This window comes from Phyllobates terribilis, unplaced genomic scaffold, assembly GCF_046119375.1.
Source record: "Phyllobates terribilis strain yellow unplaced genomic scaffold, ASM4611937v1 Scaffold_1__5_contigs__length_1240528914, whole genome shotgun sequence".
Taxonomy (NCBI): domain Eukaryota; kingdom Metazoa; phylum Chordata; class Amphibia; order Anura; family Dendrobatidae; genus Phyllobates; species Phyllobates terribilis.
In genome coordinates, this window is record NW_027362761.1 from 589,509,034 (window position 1) to 589,534,422 (window position 25,389).

A 25,389-nucleotide genomic window follows, 5' to 3' on the forward strand; every position below is an offset into this window, starting at 1 on the left:
AGGATGAGACGGTGACCAATGAGGCCAAGATTCACTGATGAAGCCAAGATTCCTGAATTGGTGGTTTCCAGGGGAAATTTTGGGACAGCGCAAAGGCGGGATCATACTTTAAAAGGGGCATTTGACAATGTGACTGTGATAAATGGGGGTCGCTCAAGAGCTGGGGGCCGACACTAAGTTTCCACATTTCGATTTAAATGAGGAGCTGCTTTATCGGGTCACTAAACCGAGAGGAGAAGTGATAGAGCAGTTGTTAGTACCGGGTCTCTATAGATGTAGGGTACTAGACCTGGCCCATTCTCATGTCTTGGGTGGGCATCTGGGAGTAGACAAAACTCAAGAGTGGGTCCTGCAGAGGTTGTACTGGCCAGGATGTCACCGAGAAATTGTTAATTTCTACTGGTCCTGCCCCACCTGTCAGTTAACGACTCCTGTATCTCACTTCTGCAGTCCCCTAGTGGTGTTGCCCATTTTAGAGGTCCCATTTGACCGGGATTACCATGGACCTTGTCGGGCCCCTAGTTAAGTCCATCAGGAGACACCAATACATCCTGGTGGCGATGGACAATGCAACACGGTACCTGGAGGCGGTACCACTAAGAAACTCCTCCGCCAGGAGTATAGCCCGAGAGCTAGTCCATATTTTCTCCCGAACAGGCCTGCCAAAGGAGGTCCTGACGGATCAGGGAACTTCTTTTATGTCCAAAGTGATGAGGGAGTTTTTTAAGGCTTTCCAGATAACACAACTCAGGAACTCGTCTGTGTACCATCCGCAGACGGACGGCCTGGTGGAGAGGTCCAACAAGACCTTGAAATCCATGCTTAAGAAGGTCATGGAGAAGGATGGCAGAGACTGGGATTCCCTACTGCCGTACCTGCTGTTCTCTGTCAGGGAAGTCCCACAGGTCTCTACGGGGTTCTCACCATTCGAGCTGCTATAAGGACGGCATCATCGGGGACTTCTGGGTATTGCAAAGGAGACTCTGGGAAGCAGAGGTTACACTCCACCAGAGCGTCATCGAGCATGTGGCCCAGATGCAGGACCGAATCGCCAAGGTGATGTGGATTGTGAAGGAATGCATCCTTCAAGCTCAAGAAGGCCAGGCAAGGGTCTACAATTGGGCAGCGAGGCTGAGACAGTTTAGCCGCGGATACCGGGTATTGGTGTTGGTACCCATGACGGTCAAAATTTCTGGCCAAGTGACAGGGGCCATATTAGGTGGTCGAAAAATTGAGCGACGTAAACTATAAGGTCCACCAGCCAAGGAGAAGAAAGCCTTACCAAGTGTACCACATCAATCTGCTAAAACCGTGGCGACACAGGGAATCGGTGGAGGCTACGTGTCTGGGGGCCAATCCTGAGGCCAGGGTTGAGGATGTCACAGTGGCAGAGTCACTGTCACCGGGCCAAAAGCAACAGTGCTGAGAACTGCTTCACCGGAATCGGGACCTGTTTTCGGAGTTGCAGGGATGTACCCAGGTTGTGGAGCATGAAATCTTGACGGAACCGCATGTGTGGGTGAACCAAAAGCGGTAACGGATTCCCGAAACCTGCCGCAAAGTGATCTCAAAAGAGGTGAGGAGAATGTTGAGCCTGGGCGTCATCAAGAAATCAAAAAGCGGCTGGTGCAGCTCCATTGTCCTGGTGCCGAAGCCGGATGGAGAATGGCGTTTTTGTAACGATTACAGGAATCTAAATGAGGTATCCAAGTACGACGCCAGCCGATGCCCCGCATTGATGAACTTATTAAGAGGCTAGAGTCAGCCAGATACATCACCACACTGGACCTAACAAAAGGGTATTGACAAATCCTCCTGTCCCAACGTGCCAAGGAGAAGAAGGCCTACTCAACACCTGACGGGTGCTACCAGGATGCCATTCGGGCTATAAGGAGCCCCAGCTACCTTCCAGAGGGCCATGGACCAAATCCTAGCCTCTCACAAAAAGAATACCGCAGCTTACCTAGATGACATTATGATCTTCAGCCCAAATTGGGAAAGTCACCTGCAGAAAGTCCAGGCAGTACTCTATGCACTGAGGAAGGCAGGGTTTACCTTAAACCCAAAGAAGTGCGCCATGGGAAAAGAAGAGGCAAAATACTTGGGCTACATCGTCGGAAGGGGTGAAATAAAGCCGTAAGTGAATAAGGTGGAGGCAAGCCAAAATTGACGCAACCGGTCTCCAAGAAACAGGTTTGGCATTTCTGGGAATTGTGGGGTACTATCAGCGATTTTTCCTGAATTTCACCATGATAGCTGCCCCCCTAACTGACCTTCTTAAGGGCACGAAGACATCGATGGCCAAATGGTCCTCGGAATCAGAGATGGCTTTCCAAGAGTTGAAGCTCACCCTATGTAAACAGCCGGTCTTGATCGCATCTGACTTCACTAAGGAGTTTGTAGTCCAGACGGACGCCTCAGAGGTCGGGTTAGGAGCCGTGTTATCCCAAGAAGTAAAAACGGGGAGGAACATTCCATCCTGTATCTAAGCAGAATCTCTCTGCCTGTGAAAAAAACTACGTCATCGTAGAAAAAGAGTGATTGGCCATCAAATGGGCAACTGACACATTGAGATACTACATGTTAGGCTGGAAGTGCAGGTTAGTGTCAGATCATGCTCCCCTGAGATGGATGAGGGAAAGGAAGGGGAAGAATGCCCAGGTGCTAGGTGGTTTCTAGCGCTTCAGGACTTCAGCTTTCATGTGGAGCATAGGCCAGGGAAGCAACATGGTAATGCAGATGCCCTGTCTAGACTTCCCTGTTTGGTGACTGAAGGTGCCAAAACTTCCAGCTTTGGGAAGGGAGGGGGGTGTATGTGACAGTCACTTGCAAAGTACTGGAGGGGAGCCAGTGATTTGGAACCTAAAAGTTTGCTCCAGCACACTAAGTGCTGAGAGAGGTTAATCGGCCATTTTTAATGGGCTAGGTTTTATGTGAACAGCTGTAGAGGGAGTGGGAGGCTGTTCACCATATCTTCATCCCAGGGTGTGGTCTAGAGGATAAATAGTCAGCCTTTTGAGTCATTAGGTGTTCAGTAGGTCTGGAGGCGACACCTCCAGAGAAATATTCTGTTAAACTGTGCTGAACCCGGTTGTATCCTGAGCAGGCAGATCCCCGCAGACGTATGGACTGTCCTATACATTTGCTTTCCTGTTATGCCAGAAAGGCCGTGTTTGTTTTGATGAACTTTACATTGGTTTATGCCGTACTTTAATAAACCAGTGAAAGATTTAAAGAGACAGCGTTCCTGTGTCTACCTCTGAGTGAGCCGTTCTACTACAAGGGGAACTGTGACACGACGCCTATTATGGGGACAAAGTGACACGACACTATTATATGGGCACCGTGACAACGCTATTATAGGGGCACTGTAACATGACGCTATTATAGGGGCACTGTGACACGACACTTATTATAGGGGTACTGTGACACAACAATTTTATATATCTGGCCAACACTACTATAGGAAACAAATTACTATGTGATGGATTCACAGATACACGGCACATTACAGTCCTGTTTTCAGAGCTGTGTTTTGTAATGAGCCCTGCATCGCTGTCTTTGATACAGTCATTTAATGGACTCACAGGTGTACGGCTTATTACCATCCAGTTACTAGAGCTGGGACTTTGAACAAGCAGTGAACCTGGATATTTGCTTACAGTCATGTGATGGATTCGCAGCTGCACAGCTCAGTACAGTCCTGTTATCAGAGCTGTGCCACGTCACGAGCCCTGCACCTGTGTGTCCACTCTATTACCACGACTGGTTATTATCCCCTGGATGTAAACAATAAAGGGTCCCAAAGAATAACAGCAAGTATATTAGAAACTTGTGTAACTGGGTTTCTAGTTTATTTTTTTTTTTTGAGGACAAGAACATTGCTGCAGGCTGTCCTGTGATTGCTGTCAAAATAGTAAAAGCTTCAAAAGAAATTTCCCAGGGACTCCCTGTGTGACATTCATTGAACAAAGGGCAAATGCACAAACAATGGGTTTACGAGAGGACCCCTTTAAAAAGATTATTCTCAACATTATAATTAATAATTGCAAAGTGCTGGTAAAAAAAACACTGCAATTTCCAAACAGCATAGAGATTTTTAATTTTAATATTTATTGCTCGTTGCCTAAGTTACCGACCACTGCTGCAGTCTATCAGAGATGGCCGGTATCTTAAGTAACGGGTGCAGCACTTGCAGGTATGGGAAAGCGGACAATTCAGGCCAGTGGCTTGGCTATGCTGCAGCTCCGAACTGTCAATCATCTGGAGCGCACCATCACCATGAGCAAGCAGCCACCCGGGAGGCAGAGAAGTGTAACATGCACTCTGGTGCTGACTACGTCCAGTCCATGGCGACTACAAGTCACATCATCCGATCCCACCAAGGCAGGAACGTTAGTTATCTACTGTACCTGAGCCTTCATCTCATACATGGCGGCATCTTCCGGAGTCAGGTGGATCCCTTCATCCCATTTCTTTATTGCCTCCAAGTGTCTAAAAAACATTTAAAAAAAACAACGTTCGATACAATATCAAGTCTACATATGAGATACAAAGTAATAATAAGAAGAAGAAGGGCGAGAACTCATCACCTGAGCCTCCAAGTGAGACCAGAGGCCGATGGAAAACTAAAAGCCCCAAAAATGTTATGAAAAAATATGAAAAAAGTATAAAAAGATAAAAGAAATTGAGGAATAAAATAGTAAATGTACTAAAGATCAGAGGAGGGGAAAAAAGGGTCTGGAGGTCACAGAGGAGAGTGGAAGACAGAGGGGTCTTCAGGAGGATAGAGGAGACGGAAGAAGGCCAGAGGAAATTGTAGGAGGACAGAGGAGTTAGACAAAGCAGTCTGGAGGAGGACAGAGGTGTAAGGAGGAGGACAGAGGTGTAAGGAGGAGGACAGAGGTGTAAGGAGGAGGACAGAGGTGTAAGGAGGAGGACAGAGGTGTAAGGAGGGGGCCAGAGGTGTAAGGAGGGGGCCAGAGGGGGACAGAGGGGGCCAGAGGGGGCCAGAGGGGGACAGAGGGGGCCAGAGGAGGACAGAGGGGGACAGAGCGGGACAGAGGGGGACAGAGGGGGACAGAGGAGGACGGAGGGGGACAGAGGGGGACAGAGGGGGCCAGAGGAGGACAGAGGTGGACAGAGGGGGCCAGAGGAGGACAGAGGAGGACAGAGGGGGCCAGAGGAGGACAGAGGAGGACAGAGGGGGCCAGAGGAGGACAGAGGGGGCCAGAGGAGGTCAGAGGAGACCGGAGTTAGACAAAGCAGTCTGGAGGAGGACAAAGGAGTCTGGAGGAGGACAAAGGAGTCTGGAGGAGGACAAAGGAGTCTGGAGGAGGACAAAGGAGTCTGGAGGAGGACAAAGGAGTCTGGAGGAGGACAAAGGAGTCTGGAGGAGGACAAAGGAGTCTGGAGGAGGACAAAGGAGTCTGGAGGAGGACAAAGGAGTCTGGAGGAGGACAAAGGAGTCTTGAGCAGACTGGAGGACAGAGAAGACTGGAGGAGGATAGAGGTGACTGGAACAGGACAGACAAAACATGGAGGAGGACAGAAGAAGAAGAAGAAAAAGAGGAGAGTGGAAGACAGAGGGGTCTTCAGGAGGATAGAGGAGACGGAAGAAGGCCAGAGGAAATTGTAGGAGGACAGAGGAGTCTGGAGGAGGACAGAGGAGACTGGAGGAGGACAAAGGACACTTGAGCATACTGGAGGACAGAGAAGACTGGAGGAGGATAGAGGAGACTGGAACAGGACAGACAAAACATGGAGGAGGACAGAGGAAACTGGAAGAGGACAGAGGAAACTGGAAGAGGACAGAGGAAACTGGAAGAGGACAGAAGAAACTGGAAGAGGACAGAAGAAACTTGGAGGACGACGGAAAACCTGGAGGAAGACGGAGGAGGACAGAGAAGGGTGGAGGAGGACAGAAGAAAGTTGGAGGATGACGGAGGACCTGGAGGAAGATGGAGGAGGACAGAGAAGGCTGGAGGAGGACAGAGGAAGCTGGAGGAGGATGAAGGAGGCTGGGGGAGGACAGAGGAGGCTGGGGGAGGACAGAGGAGGCTGGGGGAGGACAGAGGAGGCTGGGGGAGGACAGAGGAGGCTGGGCGAGGACAGAGGAGGCTGGGCGAGGACAGAGGAGGCTGGGCGAGGACAGAGGAGGCTGGGCGAGGACAGAGGAGGCTGGGCGAGGACAGAGGAGGCTCGGCGAGGACAGAGGAGGCTCGGCGAGGACAGAGGAGGCTGGGGGAGGACAGAGGAGGCTGGGGGAGGACAGAGGAGGCTGGGGGAGGACAGAAGAAGCTGGGGGAGGACAGAAGAAGCTGGGGAGGACAAAAGAGGTTGGTGGGAAGAAAAAAAGAGGTTGGTGGGAAGACAAAAGAGGCTGGGGGAGGACAGAGGAGGCTGGGGGAGGACAAAAAAAGAGTCTGGAGGAGGACAAAAGAGTCTGGAGGAGGACATAAGAAAGTTGGAAGACGATGGAAGACCTGGAGGAGGACAGAGGAGGCTTGAGGAGGACAGAGGAGGCTTGAGGAGGACAGAGGAGGCTTGAGGAGGACAGAGGAGGCTTGAGGAGGACAGAGGAGGCTTGAGGAGGACAGAGGAGGCTTGAGGAGGCCAGAGGAGGCTTGAGGAGGACAGAGGAGGCTTGAGGAGGAGGACAGAGGAGGCTTGAGGAGGAGGACAGAGGAGGCTCGAGGAGGAGGACAGAGGAGGCTCGAGGAGGACAGAGGAGGCTGGAAGAGGACAGAGGAGGCTGGAAGAGGACAGAAGAAAGTTTGAGGAGGACGGAAGACCTGGAGGAAGATGGAGGAGAACAGAGGAATCTGTAGGAGGGGAAGAAAGGGTCTTGTGGGGATTTGGACAGAGGGTCCTGGGAGAGGACAGAGGAATCTTGATGGGATAAAGGTGTCTGATGGGGACAGATAAGTCTGGAATAAGGGACATAAGAGTCTACATGAAACAGAGGGAGAAACAAGGGAACTATGGAGGGGGCAGAGGTCTCTGGGGGACTGGGTCAAAAACCCAGGAAGATGAGAAAACATATGGAACTTCCCAACCCTTAGTCAGATCTTTCTCTGGTCTTTACAGCAATTTCTAGAACAGAGTAGAACCCACCAGCACGGCCCAGAGCGCTGTACAGGTTCTGTTTTGATATGACAGGTAAAAATGCAAAAGTTGCACAAGTTAATTTAAAACCCTTGTTCCAGTGCTGTGAAAAACAGCTGGTGATGAGACCGTCCGCAGGAAAGCCTCGGGGAACCCCAGCTGTCCGGGCACATCCCTATCAGACACGTTGAGGCCTCCGTTGGTTTAGTGAGACTAATCTGATGATCTACAGACCTGCGGCTCTGAACGTGGTGCATGGAAGATGCTACATTCATATTTACTATAAACATGACTGACACGTTCTACTCTCATGTCACCTTCACACTCGAGCTTATATGAGGAAACCTCCTGATAATAATGTCGTCTGCAGGACCATCCATAGTGTCACACTGACAATAAAGCTAGACTTGGAAAGCAAGATGGATCAACATAAATGATGGTCCATTAAAACTGGACGCATATAAACCATTGCTGCCAAACAAGCTCTTCTGACCTCCATAACATGCTCAGCCAAGACTAATATGTCCCCTCAAAGCCCCGTTCTATTCCAAACTCCTCTGCACTCCATAGACTCCTTTGTCTTCCTCCAAACACCTCAGTACCTTCCAGACTCCCATGTTCACCTCCAAACTCCCATGTCCACCTCCAGACTCCCATGTCCACCTCCAGACTCCCATGTCCACCTCCAGACTCCCATGTCCACCTCCAGACTCCCATGTCCACCTCCAGACTCCCATGTCCACCTCCAGACCCCCATGTCCACCTCCAGACCCCCATGTCCACCTCCAGACTCCCATGTCCACCTCCAGACTCCCATGTTCCTCTAATCCACTGTCTCCTTCACAGAACTCTCATGACCTCTAGACTCATTTATCCCCCTCAAGACTGCTCTATTTTCCTCCAGACTCCTCAGTCCTAAAGAAACCCCCCCCCTTAGCTCCCAGACGCCTCGTTTCCCTCTATACTACTCTGTCTCCCTATAGACACCTCTGTTATCCCTCCAGACCACCCCAGTCTCTTCCAGACACGTCTGTCTACCTCTACACTCCTTTGCACCTTCCAGACTCCTGAGCCTTCCTCTAGACACCTCTTTCCTCCTCCACACTCCTAGGTTACTCCTTGAGACTAATTTGTACCCTCCAGACTCCTATGTACCCATCAGAATCCCAAGTCTTCCTCCAGACCCCTCCGTATTCTAGAGACTCTTCTGTCCTCCTTCAGACCATCCCTGTCTCTTCCAGATATTTCTGTATACTAGACTCCTCTGTGCCCTCCAGATTCCTGAATCTTCCTCCAGACACCTCTGTCCTTCTCCATATTCCTAGGTTACTTCTCCAGACTCCAGAGTCTTCCTCCAGAGCCCTTTGTCCTCCTCCATTGTCCTAGCTTCCTCCTCTAGACTTTTCTGTCCTCCTCCTGTCTCCTCTGTACCCACCAGTATCCTGAGTCTTCCTCCAGATTATTATTCTAGAGACTTCTCTGTTCTCCTCCAGACCCTCCAGTCTCTTCCAGATTCCTCTGACTGAGTTCTGTGAAATGTTTGTCAGTCTGATCCCGCTCCCCTTCATTTTACAACAGTATAGTATTTCTTGAAGTGGAGGCATGGAGCTGGGAGTACTGCCCGGTGAGAACTCCGCACATTCCACATCTATCCTATATTCTGCTTAGCACAATCACAGCGAAAGCTTCCTACCAGGTCCACACGAGTCCATGGCTGCCAGTGTTGAGCTTGTCTGACATAGACTTATGTGTGGTTTTATAAAATATGGAAGATCAAAGATTTTCAAAATCTCTGTTTGCCGTTAGTGAGTGAAAGCTCTGGTTTGTTACAATCTATCAAGTGCAGACGATGCTCTGTGAGCTAAACACATCAGCAGCAGCTGCACAGATCTCTGCTGGATTGTTACAATGTATCCAGTGTAGACAACGCTCTGTGAGCTAAACACATCAGCAGTAGCCGCACAGATCTCTGCTGGATTGTTACAATGTATCCAGTGTAGACAATGCTCTGTGAGCGAAACACATCAGCAGCAGCTGCACAGATCTCTGCTGGATTGTTACAATGTATCCAGTGCAGACAATGCTCTGTGAGCTAAACACATCAGCAGCAGCTGCACAGATCTCTGCTGGATTGTTACAATGTATCCAGTGCAGACAATGCTCTGTGAGCCAAACACATCAGCAGCAGCTGCACAGATCTCTGCTGGATTGTTACAATGTATCCAGTGTAGACAATACTCATCACTTTACATCCGATCGTCCTCTGATATGGGCAATGCTACTACTTCCAGTATGATGGGAGTTATAGTTCCATGGACTATGTGAATATAATAGTCACCGTCCACAGTTTATAGACTCGTTGGTTGGCTCAGCAGCACATACCACCATCACCATCATCATCATCATCTCACATAAATCCAGATAGTAAACTCCAGATCACATGATATATCGCCACAGACAGGTCGGGCTACGCCTTTCTATGTCTGCGCTTTACGCACTGGACTTATATATCAGGGTCATGTATGACGCAAGTCGGTGGGGGCTCCGAGACCCTCTGCACCATTAATCAAACAGGGGATACATTGGAAGAGGTGGGCCCTGGCGGTCTGGAGAAATGTAAACTTCTGTAAACGTCATTCTTCTTTTCTTCCCACTAGCAGACATGTTACTAAGAGGATCAATCATGGAGTGGGGGTCTGAGCAATGTATAATGAGCAGACCACTTCTATATATAACTACAGGACAAACCAGCAAATGATCATGTACAAGGTACGTACAGAATGTAACGCAATACATAAAAGGTTCATACGAGGCCAGCCCGCGCGCCCACCGCTCCAATCTGACTGCACAATGCAGGGTTGGCTCCCTCCCTTTAATGTCGGGTTAGATATCGGCCATTGGGAATACTTTTGCTCATGAACAGAATTTACAGCTCATTTGGACACATAGATTGTTCCCTGGTGTCAGGACGTTGTGTGTGGTGGCGCCCAGGAGCGACCAGGATGGCAGGAACAAGGCGGCAGAAGGAGTTTAGGAGATCTGCCCGCTCTTCCGGTTGATACGGCTCACATTGTTCTTTCAGCAGCAGAAACCGAACAAGACCAACTCTGCCCCCGATTGGAGAGCACTGCCCCCGATTATAATTGAGAGCAGTCTTTTTTTTTTAAAGAAGGTGCTGCACCTCTTCTTAAGAATGAGCTCTCCAACGCTGCACCTCTTCTTAAGAATGAGCTCTCCAACCAATGCTGCGCCTCTTCTTTGGAATGCTTCTCCAACGCTGCGCCTCTTCTTTGGAATGCTTCTCCAGCGCTGCACCTCTTTGGAATGCTTCTCCAGCACAGCACCTCTTCTTTGGAATGCTGTCACCAGAGCTGCACCTCTTCTTTGGAATGCTGTCACCAGGGCTGCACCTCTTCTTTGGAATGCTGTCACCAGGGCTGCACCTCTTCTTTGGAATGCTGTCACCAGGGCTGCACCTCTTCTTTGGAATGCGGTCACCAGCGCTGCACCTCTTTGGAATGCTCGCTCCAATGCTGCACCTCTTCTTTGGAATGCTCTCTCCAGGGCTGCACCTCTTCTTTGGAATGCTTCTCCAGTGCTGCACCTCTTCTTTGGAATGCTTCTCCAACGCTGCGCCTCTTCTTTGGAATGCTTCTCCAGCGCTGCACCTCTTTGGAATGCTTCTCCAGCACAGCACCTCTTCTTTGGAATGCTTCTCCAGCACAGCACCTCTTCTTTGGAATGCTGTCACCAGAGCTGCACCTCTTCTTTGGAATGCTGTCACCAGGGCTTCACCTCTTCTTTGGAATGCTGTCACCAGGGCTGCACCTCTTCTTTGGAATGCTGTCACCAGCGCTGCACCTCTTCTTTGGAATGCTGTCACCAGCGCTGCACCTCTTTGGAATGCTTCTCCAGCGCTGCACCTCTTTGGAATGCTTCTCCAGCACAGCACCTCTTCTTTGGAATGCTGTCACCAGAGCTGCACCTCTTCTTTGGAATGCTGTCACCAGGGCTGCACCTCTTCTTTGGAATGCTGTCACCAGGGCTGCACCTCTTCTTTGGAATGCTGTCACCAGGGCTGCACCTCTTCTTTGGAATGCGGTCACCAGCGCTGCACCTCTTTGGAATGCTCGCTCCAATGCTGCACCTCTTCTTTGGAATGCTCTCTCCAGGGCTGCACCTCTTCTTTGGAATGCTTCTCCAGTGCTGCACCTCTTCTTTGGAATGCTTCTCCAACGCTGCGCCTCTTCTTTGGAATGCTTCTCCAGCGCTGCACCTCTTTGGAATGCTTCTCCAGCACAGCACCTCTTCTTTGGAATGCTTCTCCAGCACAGCACCTCTTCTTTGGAATGCTGTCACCAGAGCTGCACCTCTTCTTTGGAATGCTGTCACCAGGGCTTCACCTCTTCTTTGGAATGCTGTCACCAGGGCTGCACCTCTTCTTTGGAATGCTGTCACCAGCGCTGCACCTCTTCTTTGGAATGCTGTCACCAGCGCTGCACCTCTTTGGAATGCTCGCTCCAATGCTGCACCTCTTCTTTGGAATGCTCTCTCCAGGGCTGCACCTCTTCTTTGGAATGCTTCTCCAGCGCTGCACCTCTTCTTTGGAATGCTTCTCCAGCGCTGCACCTCTTCTTTGGAATGCTCTCTCCAGCGCTGCACCTCTTCTTTGGAATGCTTCTCCAGCGCTGCACCTCTTCTTTGGAATGCTTCTCCAGCGCTGCACCTCTTCTTTGGAATGCTTCTCCAGTGCTGCACCTCTTCTTTGGAATGCTTCTCCAACGCTGCGCCTCTTCTTTGGAATGCTTCTCCAGCGCTGCACCTCTTTGGAATGCTTCTCCAGCACAGCACCTCTTCTTTGGAATGCTTCTCCAGCACAGCACCTCTTCTTTGGAATGCTGTCACCAGGGCTTCACCTCTTCTTTGGAATGCTGTCACCAGGGCTGCACCTCTTCTTTGGAATGCTGTCACCAGGGCTGCACCTCTTCTTTGGAATGCTGTCACCAGCGCTGCACCTCTTCTTTGGAATGCTGTCACCAGCGCTGCACCTCTTTGGAATGCTCGCTCCAATGCTGCACCTCTTCTTTGGAATGCTCTCTCCAGGGCTGCACCTCTTCTTTGGAATGCTTCTCCAGTGCTGCACCTCTTCTTTGGAATGCTCTCTCCAGGGCTGCACCTCTTCTTTGGAATGCTTCTCCAGTGCTGCACCTCTTCTTTGGAATGCTCTCTCCAATGCTGCACCTCTTCTTTGGAATGCTCTCTCCAATGCTGCACCTCTTCTTTGGAATGCTCTCTCCAGCGCTGCACCTCTTCTTTGGAATGCTTCTCCAGCGCTGCACCTCTTCTTTGGAATGCTTCTCCAGCGCTGCACCTCTTCTTTGGAATGCTCTCTCCAGCGCTGCACCTCTTCTTTGGAATGCTTCTCCAGCGCTGCACCTCTTCTTTGGAATGCTTCTCCAGCGCTGCACCTCTTCTTTGGAATGCTCTCTCCAGCGCTGCACCTCTTCTTTGGAATGCTCTCTACAGCGCTGCACCTCTTCTTTGGAATGCTCTCTCCAGCGCTGCACCTCTTCTTTGGAATGATTCTCCAGCGCTGCACCTCTTCTTTGGAATGCTCTCTCCTGATCTATAAGCTGACAGTTCCAGTGTACAAATATTGCTGGTCCATCTCTTCCTTGCATGGCTATACCGCCATCCATAGCACTTCCGATCACGCAAGTCCCCCTTTACTGACTGCTCCACACTTCTGTATACATCATATTTGGATTGTGTTTGCCATTACTGGCTTGTGCAGAAGTGCAACAAATCCCATCATTTCTAAGTCACTTGCCTTGCATATTGCACCCCTCTTTATGTATAACTGGCGGCCTTCCCTGTAAATTATTGGACAGCGCTACTGAAAATATTGGCGCTTCAATAAAAAAATTAGAAGATGCAAGGAAATGTATGTTTTGATGAGGAGTACGGAGGCGATATCCCGTCACCGGCTTCCACAGCAAACATAAGCAGAGGTGATATATGGCACGGCGCGGGAGCGTCATGTTCCGACATTAGACGTCCAGATGCCGCCCGCTGCATGGAAGGATAAATATCTCATGGGTGCAGTAAGTGGCTCAGGTCCATCTGTGACAGGCACCGGGCAATGGTCACTCCGAGTGACGGCACATTACGGCGGCCGCTTCCTGTCCTTAGTGGAATGTTATCACACCACGTGTTGGTTTCCCCAGTGTGCGGCCGCACATTAGATGGAAGCGGCTGATAAGACGAAGCTCCTAACACTGACGAGAAACCGGAAGCTGGTGAGAATACTGCCGCAGACCAGCGCTCTGACCAGCCATACCGCGGCAGGCATCCGCACCGTGTGAATACAGACTGGGATGGAAATTGTTTAAATCAGGTTTTTGTCTTACAAAAAAAAAATTTGCCAAAAGGTTTCGCTCTTTTTTCCCCCCATGTCACAATCTAAATTAAAAATAAAAATCTTGCAATTTTAACACTGTCCACTGGGGCTACTCTAGAGTCACACTTCCTGTTTCAGGAAATGCACATGTACATGAGCAGCAATAGACAAAGATTATGTTTTATATCGAAGCATCTAATGAGCGTGTGCAAAGGAGATTGTGAAGAGAGGGGGAGGAGGTGAGCTGTGATATCACTTATTGTGAATGGTGGATCCTGTGTTATCTACTGTATATAGAGGTGTTATCAGTCATTGTACAGGAGGAGGTGAGCTGTGACATCAGCTATTGTGTATGGTGGATCCTGTGTTATCTACTGTATATAGAGGTGTTATCAGTCATTGTACAGGAGGAGGTTAGCTGTGACATCAGCTATTGTGTATGGTGGATCCTGTGTTATCTACTGTATATAGAGGTGTTATCAGTCATTGTACAGGAGGAGGAGGTGAGCTGTGACATCAGCTATTGTGAATGGTGGATCCTGTGTTATCTACTGTATATAGAGGTGTTATCAGCCATTATACAGAAGGAGGAGGAGGTGAGTTGTGACATCACCTATTGTGTATGGTGGATCCTGTGTTATCTACTGTATATCGAGGTGCTATGAGTCATTGTACAGGAGGGGGAGGAGGTGAGCTGTGTCAAAATTACTAAATTAGTTTTTAAACACAGATTGTTGTGATATATCCCAAAAAAATATTACCAACATTTAAAAAAATAAATACTCCCTTGTCCGTGGTAAAGGGGGATTATTATTATATAGCTTCTCCTTTATTGGCTCCAGATTTATTAATAACTGATGATGAAGGGGGTGATTAATAGCAGGTGGGATATTTGGATACAGGCGTATTAGCTAATGGTTATAGGAGGAGAACATTCGTGTTCGGCAGCTCCGTTATTTCCAGCAGTACTTGGGTTTCATCACTGATAGAGCCAGCGATACACAGTATACGGTATATACTCGACTCTTCTTAGCATCTCCCAAAGCCTTGCAGATATGAGATAAGTGTGCGGAGCTTCTCTCCTGGGGGAGCTGGTGGGGGGCGACAGACGTCTTATCGATATTGAGCTGCAAATCTGTCTCCTGTAGATGGAAGTCTGCCAGTCGTCCCATTTCTTATTTTGATTGTCAGACTGATGCCATCGACATTATTAAGTTTAGTTCTTTTTGTTATTAAAAAAAAACTTTCAAGAAAAATAATCCGATAATAAATAATTGTCACCCATTAAAAGGGGCTACCTGGCGACGTTCAGAGCCGTTTACCCCCGGTGAGGTCAGGACAGGCGCACGATACCCGACGATGGAGCGGGCCATACTATCCCATGGGAAATCAGTCGCTCTTCCCAGGTGTCAAAAAAGATTCTTAAAGGGGGATGTCCTTAAAGGACACATCCCCAGCGGGCAACCGTCCAGCCCACTATGACTCCTAGCAGGAAGGTGCAGAGAACAATGGCTCCTGTTCCCGCGGACCACATACGATGCAAGAAGTCGCCTGCCATGGATGAGGGAAGCAATCGGTTGACTGATTGGGCAGCTGTATTGCCCCTTTAAATGTTTATTAGCCACTTTGACATTGATATTTTGCATGCAGGGGGCACAGCTGCGGTTTGCCCATTATGGGGGGGGGGGGGGGCTCTTTTTCTCCGGAGACACCTGGCCCCTTCTCTTCTTGTATTACTCTTCCTTTCTCTAAGGAGGACGCAGCTGCGTAGATGGGCGACATCCAGACTCTTTCTCCGAGGGGCTGAGCGCAGAATACCCGACGTGCTGCTTTCCAATGGGAGAGTGAGTATGAGACACGGGGACGTCACTGCAAGTTCAGGTCCTCACTAATAAGCGAGAAGTGGTGTCTGGGGAAGCGGGATGACATCAATGGCGGAGATATCTGCAGACGCAGAGAAGCCATAATAACCTGTCGTCCTCCGGCGCTGTGCTGAATCACTACTTTACCATAAGAATACGATTAGTCTCCCATTACCGGCCCCTTGTTCCTTCCAGGCCGGGCGGTGACTAACCAGCGCGGTGACTAACCGGCATGCTGCCATCATCGCTGTACATTACCAATGAGACGATGATGGACGGCTTTACACTTCCTTGTTCTCTCCTGTCCTCCATGTCCGCTTCGGAAAGGCCGGGTGACCGAATCCATGCCGAAGCTCTAATAGCGGTCAATCTCCATGCAGCGCCACCACAGGGCAAATTAAGTACTACACAGAGTTTATTGGAATCAATTGGCAGCCCGTGCAGTGCATGAACACGCCGGGTCCCCCAGACAGAGGGGGGCGCTCTTTTAGGAGCTATCCACATTAAGAATTTCTGTATAGGGGTTTTGTAAATTAGACAATTCCCTTTAAAAGACTAATTCCATGAGGATGGCCATGAACAGATGAACCTGCCCCATGTGTGTATGGGGAAGGCCTCCTGCCTCACCTCCATTAAATGATGCGGGGAGGACGGAGATATCTGATAGTCACATACACCACTCTGCCCCTGGAGAGCTCATGCATGCTCAAGTAAAGGGAGCGTGCATGTGCGTGACGGGAGGAGAGCGGTCTCTGGCCATGGTACGAATTGTATTTTTAATTTCTCACCAGTTTTGCAGGCACACTCTCTAATTTACAGTTGTCTCTGTGCTAGTGGAAGAAGACTAGCTGCTACGATGTGTCTCATACACAGCACACACGGACATGATGGATTGCTGTCTCTTTGCAGTACATCTTCAGAAGCAGCAGCATGAAGAACAATTATACAGCAGTACTGAGCTGTGCAGCTGTGAATCCAGCACTGGAGTGAGCTAAAACAATTAGTAGAAAGCAGCCACATGAAAGGTGAAGATCATGGGTATTATGAGGTCTCCCACACACAGCACACACACACAAGGGATTCAGCTCTCCTGTCTGTATGTGGAACATGTTCAGAAGCAGCAGCAGTATTGAGAACATTAAACAGCAGTACTGCACAGTGTAGCTGTGAATCTAGCAATGGGGTGAGCTAAAACAATTAGAAGAAAGTAGCCACATTAAGGATATTATACAGCAGTACTGGCAGTGTAGCTGTGATTCCAGCATTGGATTGAGATCTAACAATTAGTAGAAAGCAGCCACATGAAGGATATTATACAGCTGTGTAGCTGTGAATCCAGCACTGCTATGAGACAAAACGCTTAAAAAGAAGCAGCACAGAGAAAATTTTATAGCAGGTCTGAGAAGTATTGCTGTGATGAGCTAAACACTTACTAGAAAGCAGCAGAATGAAGTACATTATACAGAAGTATTGAGCAGTGTAGATGTGAAGCTAGTGCAAGGGTGAGATAAAACATTTATTAGAAACCAGCAGCAGGACAGTAATTTATACAGAAGCACTGAGCAGTGTAGCTGTGACTCCAGCTCACTTATTGTCTGCTTTTCTCGCTTACTCTCCTCCTCTCACTCCGCTCTCCATAATCTTAAACAAGGAGTCTGTCAGATTAGTAGACGAGTCCAAGAGGTAGGAGAAAAGGTGTCTCATAAGTGGAGAAAGAAGCATATTCTTTCTTACAAAAGGTTCTTATATTAGTTTGCAGAATTGAATAGCCTGGTTTGCACAATTGCTAGGTGAAGATTATGTGAAAATGCAAGAGACTGCCCTGGAAGGTTAAAGGTGAAAGGTGACAGCTGGTCTGGGTGCGAGTCGTCCGGGGTCCTGGAATTGAATTACAGTCCTGGACTGGGACCTCGATGGTGATCCCTTATAGTTATATTTTCCTTCCTATATAAAGTAGACGTGATGAACGCGTTAGAAGAGAAGGGTAGAGGCTCATTATGATATATTCTGTAGCCAAGGTCTGACGCTGCGGTAATAACGGACGTACAATGTATCGATTGTCCCCAAATCATATTATTATTATTATAAACTGACCCCGTTAACCATATTATAAAGGTTCAGAAAGGTTACTCTACCAGCATGAAATATGGACATGACATACTGGGAGCAGCGGGAAACTCTCCAGCCGCCACATCACATCGGACCCCAATGAGGAAATACAAATGTATCAATCTGTTCATATTGTTGGTTACATTTCCTCCCATGATGCATCATTTCCAACTGACGCATCTTTCCTTTTCTGGGAGGAGCTTAGTCATCACATGACTGTGGGCATCCAGATGCAGAAGTGGTCGGGTATATAGTATATTCTGCAGTGCACGTACTAGAATGTGTATTGCAGTCATGGGACGACCACAAACTGCCCAAAAATGCCTTCCTGTGAGTGCAAAGGGGTACAAAGTCCACACCTATTTAAGGTTATGGGGGTTTCATTTGGGGTCCACAGACACATGCTGGACCCATCGCATTCCCACAGTTACTGCAATAGTAACAGAGCAACGGGGGCGCAGAGATCCCCCCATCCATGTGACCCGCTAGTGATCTATTACGTCTGGTTTTGTAGGACCGCTACCATCAGACTATTAACTCATGATCTGCATCCAAAGAAAACATGGAGAGATACAAGATCCGCAGCGCCAGAGAAAACATTCCCCATCAATAAAGAAAAGCGAGTGTGTCTGTCTCTGATTCTCCCACAAGCCGTACATGAGTCCAGGCTGGCTCTAGCTCAGCAGATGTGGACCCGTCCCCCCTAATACAGACCTGTCCCCCCACAATACAGACATGTCACCACTCTGCAGACCCATCCCCCCATAATACAGACCTGTCCCCCCCAATACAGACATGTCACCACTCTGCAGACCCATCCCCCCATAATACAGACCTGTCCCCCCCAATACAGACATGTCACCTCTCTGCAGACCCATCCCCCCCAATACAGACTTGTCCCTCCCAATACAGACATGTCACCTCTCTGCAGACCCGTCCCCCCACAATACAGACCTGTCCCCCCCAATACAGACATGTCACCACTCTGCAGACCCATCCCCCCACAATACAGACATGTCACCACTCTGCAGACCCATCCCCCCATAATACAGACCTGTCCCCCCCAATACAGACATGTCACCTCTCTGCAGACCCGTCCCCCCACAATACAGACATGTCACCTCTCCGCAGACCTGTCCCACCTATCACAGCCCTGTCGCTTCTATCTGGACTTGTCACCCCAATGCACACCTGTCGCCACTACAGCAGACCTGTCGCCACTACAGCAGACCTGTCGCCCCCAATGCAGACCTGTCGCCCCCAATGCAGACCTGTTTCCCCCAATGCAGACCTGTCGCTACTATTGCAAACCTGTCGCCCCCAATGCAGACCTGTCGCCCCCAATGCAGACCTGTCGCCACTATTGCAGACCTGTTTCCCCCAAAGCAGACCTGTCGCCACTATTGCAGACCCGTCGCCACTAAGGAAAGGGTTAAGTGGTGTCCCTTCATTGATCCATACCCAGTATATTTTGCATGAATTAATATTTTGGCTTCCTTTATTAATTGGGAATCATTTATGTGGATCTAAGGAAAGGGTTAATTGGTGTCCCTTCATTGGTCCATACCAATGAAGGGACACCATATAGCTAAGATATAGCCATTAATTGTATTATAGACCTCATGCAGATATTTTTACCATATGGAAGTCCTTAGGATTATAGCAATACTATATTAGGGTGGTCACTTATGAGCCTTCAGGGACATTACATCTCTGGGCAGGAGCTAGCCCCCCATACTGGGCACTCTGTTTTTTAGCTATATGTGGTTTAGATAACTTGTTTGTTATATTTTTAATTGATTGATGAAATAAAATTGACTTTTACATCCTAATGGATCTCTCTATTTCTCTGCACTGATCATTTAGTGTAGATGTGGTGGTTTATGGATTTGTTTGAAGTGCCATTCTCTGCATATTGATATCCAATTATTTGATGTTAACTGTCGTCCCCAATGCAGACCTGTTACTCCTAATACAGACCTGCAACAGGCCAGCACAGGGGGCGACAGCTCCGCACAGGGGGCGACAGCTCCGCACAGGGGGCGACAGCTCCGCACTGGGGGGGGCGACAGCTCCGCACTGGGGGGGGCGACAGCTCCGCACTGGGGGGGGCGACAGCTCTGCACTGGGGGGGGCGACAGCTCTGCACTGGGGGGGGCGACAGCTCTGCACTGGGGGGGGACACAGCTCTGCACAGGGGGGGGGGGGGGGGACACAGCTCTGCACAGGGGGCGGGACAGCTCCGCACAGGGGGCGAGAGCTCCGCACAGGGGGCGACGGCTCCGCACAGGGGGCGAGGGCTCCGCACAGGGGGCGAGGGCTCCGCACAGGGGGCGAGGGCTCCGCACAGGGGGCAAAGAAAGAGAAGATAGATTAGAGAGATGGAAGGACTTATTACAGAATAAATCTCATTTATTAACAGCGATCAGCCGTCATAAGCAGCGGATTCACTCCTCGCTTAAGAATTAATTAGGAATAAATGTAGATAGATATTTGCATTCATTGTAGAAAATGTGATAAATCCGAGGTTAATGACATTGTGGAAAGTGTAGAACAGAAGCCTCCGTCTATGAGAGTAAAATCCATTTAAGCCTCGGGGAGAAGAGACTGAAGAAGAAGGCGTCCTGCACAAGATGCAAACATGACTCCTGAGAAAGAAGAGCGTGCCCGCCGGGGTCGAGGGTCCGGAGCATGAAAAGAAGCAGGTCGTCGTAAGGAACATTTACGGACTATAGGAGCTTTAGTGGGGATTTTAATCAAGACTTTGGTGTAATGTCCGGGGCACAACTCTGCGACTCCCGGAGCATCACAACCTGCAGCACAAATACAATGTATCACGTGGGCAGACGGTGTATGAAGTATACTGTACATTGTAAAGGTAAGAATAGGATATGACATGACAGGAAGATGTCCCAACACCAAGAAAAAGGGGGTGAAAGGATTGTAGGATATTAGAAAAAAGTGGCTGCATTATTCCAGAAAGAGCGCCACTCCTCAGCCCAGGCTGTGTGTGACATTACAACTCAGTACAAACAGCAGTGCTGCAATTACAGACATAAGGTCAAAAACCCGGGGAAAATATGGGACACAGGCCCCCATTCTGCAAATACAATCTAACGGAGGAGGGGGACACCCAGGAGAGGCAAAAGGAGGATGACAGAGGAGGAGGGGGACACCCAGGAGGTAGAGAAGGAGGAGGGGGACACCCAGGAGGTACAAAAGGAGGATGACCGAGGAGGAGGGGGACACCTAGGAGGGACAAAAGGAGGAATACAGATGAGGAAGGGGACACCCAGGAGCTACAAAAGGAGGATGACCAAGGAGGAGGGGAACACCTAGGAGGGACAAAAGGAGGATGACAGAGGAAGACACCAAGGAGGTACAAAAGGAGGATGACCGAGGAGGAGGGGGACACCTAGGAGGGACAAAAGGAGGATGGCAGAGGAGGAGGGGGACATCCAGGAGGTATAAAAGAAGGATGACAGAGGAACACACCAAGGAGGTAAAAAAGGAGGATGACCGAGGAGGAGGGGGACACCTAAGAGGGACAAAAGAAGGGTGACAGAGGAGGAGGACACCCAAGAGAAACAAGGATTAGGCAGCAGAGGAGGACACCCAGGAGGGACAACGATTAGGCGGCACAGGAGGATAAGGAGTGTACGAGAAGGCAGTAGGGCAGGACAACCAGGAGGGACAAAGAGAAAATGATACAGGAAAAGAAAATCCCAGGAGGGACAAGAGGATGACAGAAGAAAAGGAAAACACACAGGAATGGCAAGGAGAGGGCTGAAGAAGTGGAGGACACACAAGATTGACAAGGGGAAGGCAGCGGAATAGAAGAACACATAGGAGGGACAAGGGTAATGCTGCAGGTGAGGAAGACAGCCAAGAGGGACAAAGGCAAGATGGCAGAGGAGGACATCCAGGAGGGACAAAGGCAAGATGGCAGAGGAGGACATCCAGGAGGGACAAAGACAAGATGGCAGAAGAGGACATCCAGGAGGGACAAAGGCAAGATGGCAGGGGAGGACATCCAGGAGGGACAATTGGGATGTTGCAGAGAAGGTAACCTAGGAATTTCATATGATTAATGACTACACATGATTGTAGGTCTGGTCTACTTGATATATTGAAAAGCTCTGTGCCTATACACTGGTGAGATTTACTAATCAGGTTGTCAAAACCTAATTTATATCAAATAATAATCAAGGTCTAGGAACTCTTTATAAGAAGCCAGGACTTCTCCGCAGGTCTGTGCCCTGTGGTAAAGTGACTTCTTTTCAACATTTTGTGTTCAGGCTCCTGGAAATGAGCCGGCACACAATATAAAACTCCGGCCCGGTTAATCCAGTCTCTGTGGCTCCACTTGTTATTTATGGAAGAGGTGAAGAGTCAACTAAGAAGAGCTAAAAGGCGACCTGAATCCTGGGCTAATTCCTTCAGCCATGCCTCCTGCGTCATCTATAGGCTTCCCGCTGCAGAGAGCGTGTGCTTCACTATATAAATGTCTACAGCGGTGAAGAAGGCGAATCAATCCCGGAAATCAGTGTAAGCGGCATTAAGTGTCCAGACTGATGAATAAGAAAGCGTCTGACACGAGCGCTGGGCGAGGGCGATCCGGCCAGAAGAAGACATTATGGATAATGAGTGTACAATGTCTAAGAGCGGACGCTCGCAGCGCGGCGTCTCCGGAGCAGCATATCCTCGGCTTCACCTTCATCTTGAGAAAGGATCAGTTTTCCTTGGTCCGTACATGCGGGGGAGTTACAAGCCTGTGATGTACGGATACCGGACTATGAGCCCATACTCTCCCTCCGCTAACTTCAGAAACTATACAGAGGGTTTACTGCTCAAATGTATGAAGCACTGCTCAAAACTGACCCCAAGCCCCCCATACACCATAGATAGGTGTCGGCCGAACAGATTGTATGGCCGACGACTATTTGACTTGACGCCCCCATACGCAGCAACGCTCTGCTCGATATATTGTGAAATATGTTGTCTCAGATCTGATGAGACTGGTGTACTTACTGTGAAAGTCCAATTCAGAACGCCTGTATGATTTTGCTGGGTGAGCATTAAGTGCATTCAGTCGCCGCCCACTCAGGATGACTGGCAGCTATTCTGTCTCCGCTCACTCACCCTGACAGCTGCAGCTTGTACTTAACAGTGTGAGATCCCAGCAGCAGGGAGGAAGGACACTGAGGAGTTGTCAATCAAACTAGGTGGGTGGAGACACCGCATCAAAGAGGAAGGACAACGAGCTGTCAATCAGGCGCTGGCTAAGTATATGGAGACTAAGCAGCAGGGAGGAGGGACACTGAGAAGCTGTCAATCAGGCGCAAGAAAGAGGGACAGTGAGGAGCATGATTAACAGCTTCTCAGTGTCCCTCCTCCCTGCTGCAGAGTCACCACCCACCTAGTCTGATTGACAGCACCTCAGTGTCTCTTCTCCCTGCTGCCGAGTGACCACACACCTAGTCTGATTAACAGCTTCTTAGTGTCCCTCCCCTTTTCTGCTGAGTCTCTACACACCTCGCCTGACTGACAGCTGTCGGTGTCCCTCCTGTCTGCTGCTGAGTTATCACCCACCTAGTTTGACTGAAAGCTCTTTAGTGTCCCTCATGCAAGCACCTGAATGACAGCTTCTCAGTGTCCCTCCTCCCTGCTGCTGAGTCGCCACTCACCTAGTCTAATTGACAGCTATCAGCGTCCCTCTTCTTTTCTGCTGAGTCTCCACACATCTAGCATCATGATTTACAGCTTCTCAATGTCCCTCCTCCCTGCTGCTAGGTGTATGGAGACTCAGCAGAAAAGAGAAGGGACACTAAGGAGCTGTCAATCAGACTAGGTGAGGGGAGATTAAAAGGCAGGGAGGAGCGACACTGAGGAGCTGTCAATTAGACTAGGTGAGTGGAGACTCAGCAGCAGGGAGGAGGGGCACTGAGGAACTGTGATCAAAATAGATAGAGACTCAGCAGCAGGAGCTGTGATCAGACTAGGTGAGTGGAGATTCAACAGCAGGGAGGAGGAACACTGAGGAGCTGTGATCAGGCTAGGATGGAGACTCAGAAAAAGGTAGGAGGTATACTGAGGAGCTGTCAATCAGACTAGGTGAGTGGAGATTCAACAGCAGTGAGGAGGGACACTGAGAAGCTGTGATCAGGCTAGAAGGATGGAGACTCAGAAAAAGGTAGGAGGGATACTGAGGAGCTGTCAATCAGACTAGGTGAGTGGAGATTCAACAGCAGTGAGGAGGGACACTGAGGAGCTGTCAATCAGACTAGAAGGACAGAGATTGTGTTTAAAGTTTCGCCAAGCACAGGATCCTCAGAGGGTATATGATCTATGTAACAATGCATGCAGTTCACTTTGTGAAATCTGATGACAGGCGTACTTTTGGAGCATACCCTTGACTTGACTGCAGACTTGTTTCTTCACTAGATTTCTTGGAAAGCTGGGTGACACTGAATACAGCTACTATTCACTTTTTCATCATCTCTAAAAAGTAGCTTATTAAAAACTTGGTAGGAGGAAAGAAATAAAAAAAATATATATATATTCATTTTCATAAATTTCCCATCGAGTCATTTGTCAGCCCCCAATTGCAAATTCTAAAACTATAAAAGTCACAGTCACTTGTGCAATAGCCCCCATTAATCTGACGCTGCCCAGGAACCAGTGCATGTACGGAAACCATCTAATAGGGAATGAAAAGGACTCTTTTAAATATTGATAATGAGAGAGTATTCCTTATTCTTCTTTCCCTGGAGTCCCCCTTTAAGTAGTTGTGGCACGGTTCTGCAGCCGCCATGCCCTGCGCTAGGATTATCCCTCTCTATGGATAATGCACTGGAGCCTGAACGGTCCCAGATTCATCTCCCTATAACGGGAGCGTAGACGGCGTCTTCCAGGAACCGTGTAATGCGGTTACTTCTACATTACCGCCTGCTGATGTTACAGCCACAATATTAAATATTTAGCACTAAACACATTTATGTGTAATCTCGGGCAAAGACGATGGAACTTTAATTCAGAGGATGGAGCCGGTTATTTCAGCATTAGGATCAGAGCCACTGACTAGGAGTGAACCGAGATCAGGACCGGGTATAGAGGCTGCATTGGGGTCCAGGAGGAAAAGCTGGAAGGTCCAAGGCGGCGGCGGTGCGTCAGATCCACCGGTCAGGAAGGACATCGGTGCACTTGCAAGGCACCGCCAGGATAGTGACACCCGTCCAACCGGACCTAAATGTCTCCGATAATGCACGATGCGCTGTCCTGCACATCCAGTCATTTTTGTCATTTTTTTCCAAACCATCAAGTGCCAGATTAAAGGGATTGATTTTTTTTTTCCCTTTTTTTTAGCCGGATGTGCACTGTGCACGGATATTCATACACTCCATAGTGCCCGTTCTCAGGGCTGCAGCTCCAATCACATTCTCTTCAACAGCAGCTAGGCTGCAGTACCGAGAACGGCCACTACTCAGTGCACAGTGTACATTCGGCCACCACTGGTACACCCATGGGAGGGGAGAGGAGTGAATATTCATTCTCCTTAAGAGCGCACACTGTCAATCGCAGCCGCCGTCTTCCTGATGCGGCTCCGCGATCCTGTGTGCCCGCTATTAGAGAGAATGAATATTTACTCTTCTCCACGCCCATGGGAGTGGAGAAGAGTGAATATTCATTCTCTTTAGTAGCGGGCACAGAGGAACGTGGAGCCGCAGCAGGAGCGTGGCCGCTGATGTGTGCGCTATTAAGGAGAATGACTATTCACTCCTCTCCACGCCCATAGTCCCGGCGTGGAGAGGAGTGAATATCCCCGCAGCTTACCTCGGCATCTGAGGGCGCATGGCAGTGACGTCATGCGCTGCTCAGATGCTGACATGAGCAGTTGGCAGACAGGATGCA

General features: G+C 49.3%; 1 protein-coding gene across 2 annotated transcripts in view; it reads right to left on the reverse strand.

Annotated features, from left to right (window-relative positions):
• TTC33 (tetratricopeptide repeat domain 33) overlaps window positions 1–25,389 on the reverse strand; it is a 178,287-nt gene that overhangs the window by 64,047 nt on the left and 88,851 nt on the right. The window contains exon 3 of one of the 2 annotated variants that reach the window (XM_073682001.1): window positions 4,413–4,494. In XM_073682001.1, the coding sequence (XP_073538102.1) occupies window positions 4,413–4,494 (82 nt within the window). Of the gene's footprint in view, window positions 1–4,412; window positions 4,495–25,389 lie in introns of those variants that run through there. The other variant, XM_073682009.1, reaches the window with a different exon arrangement.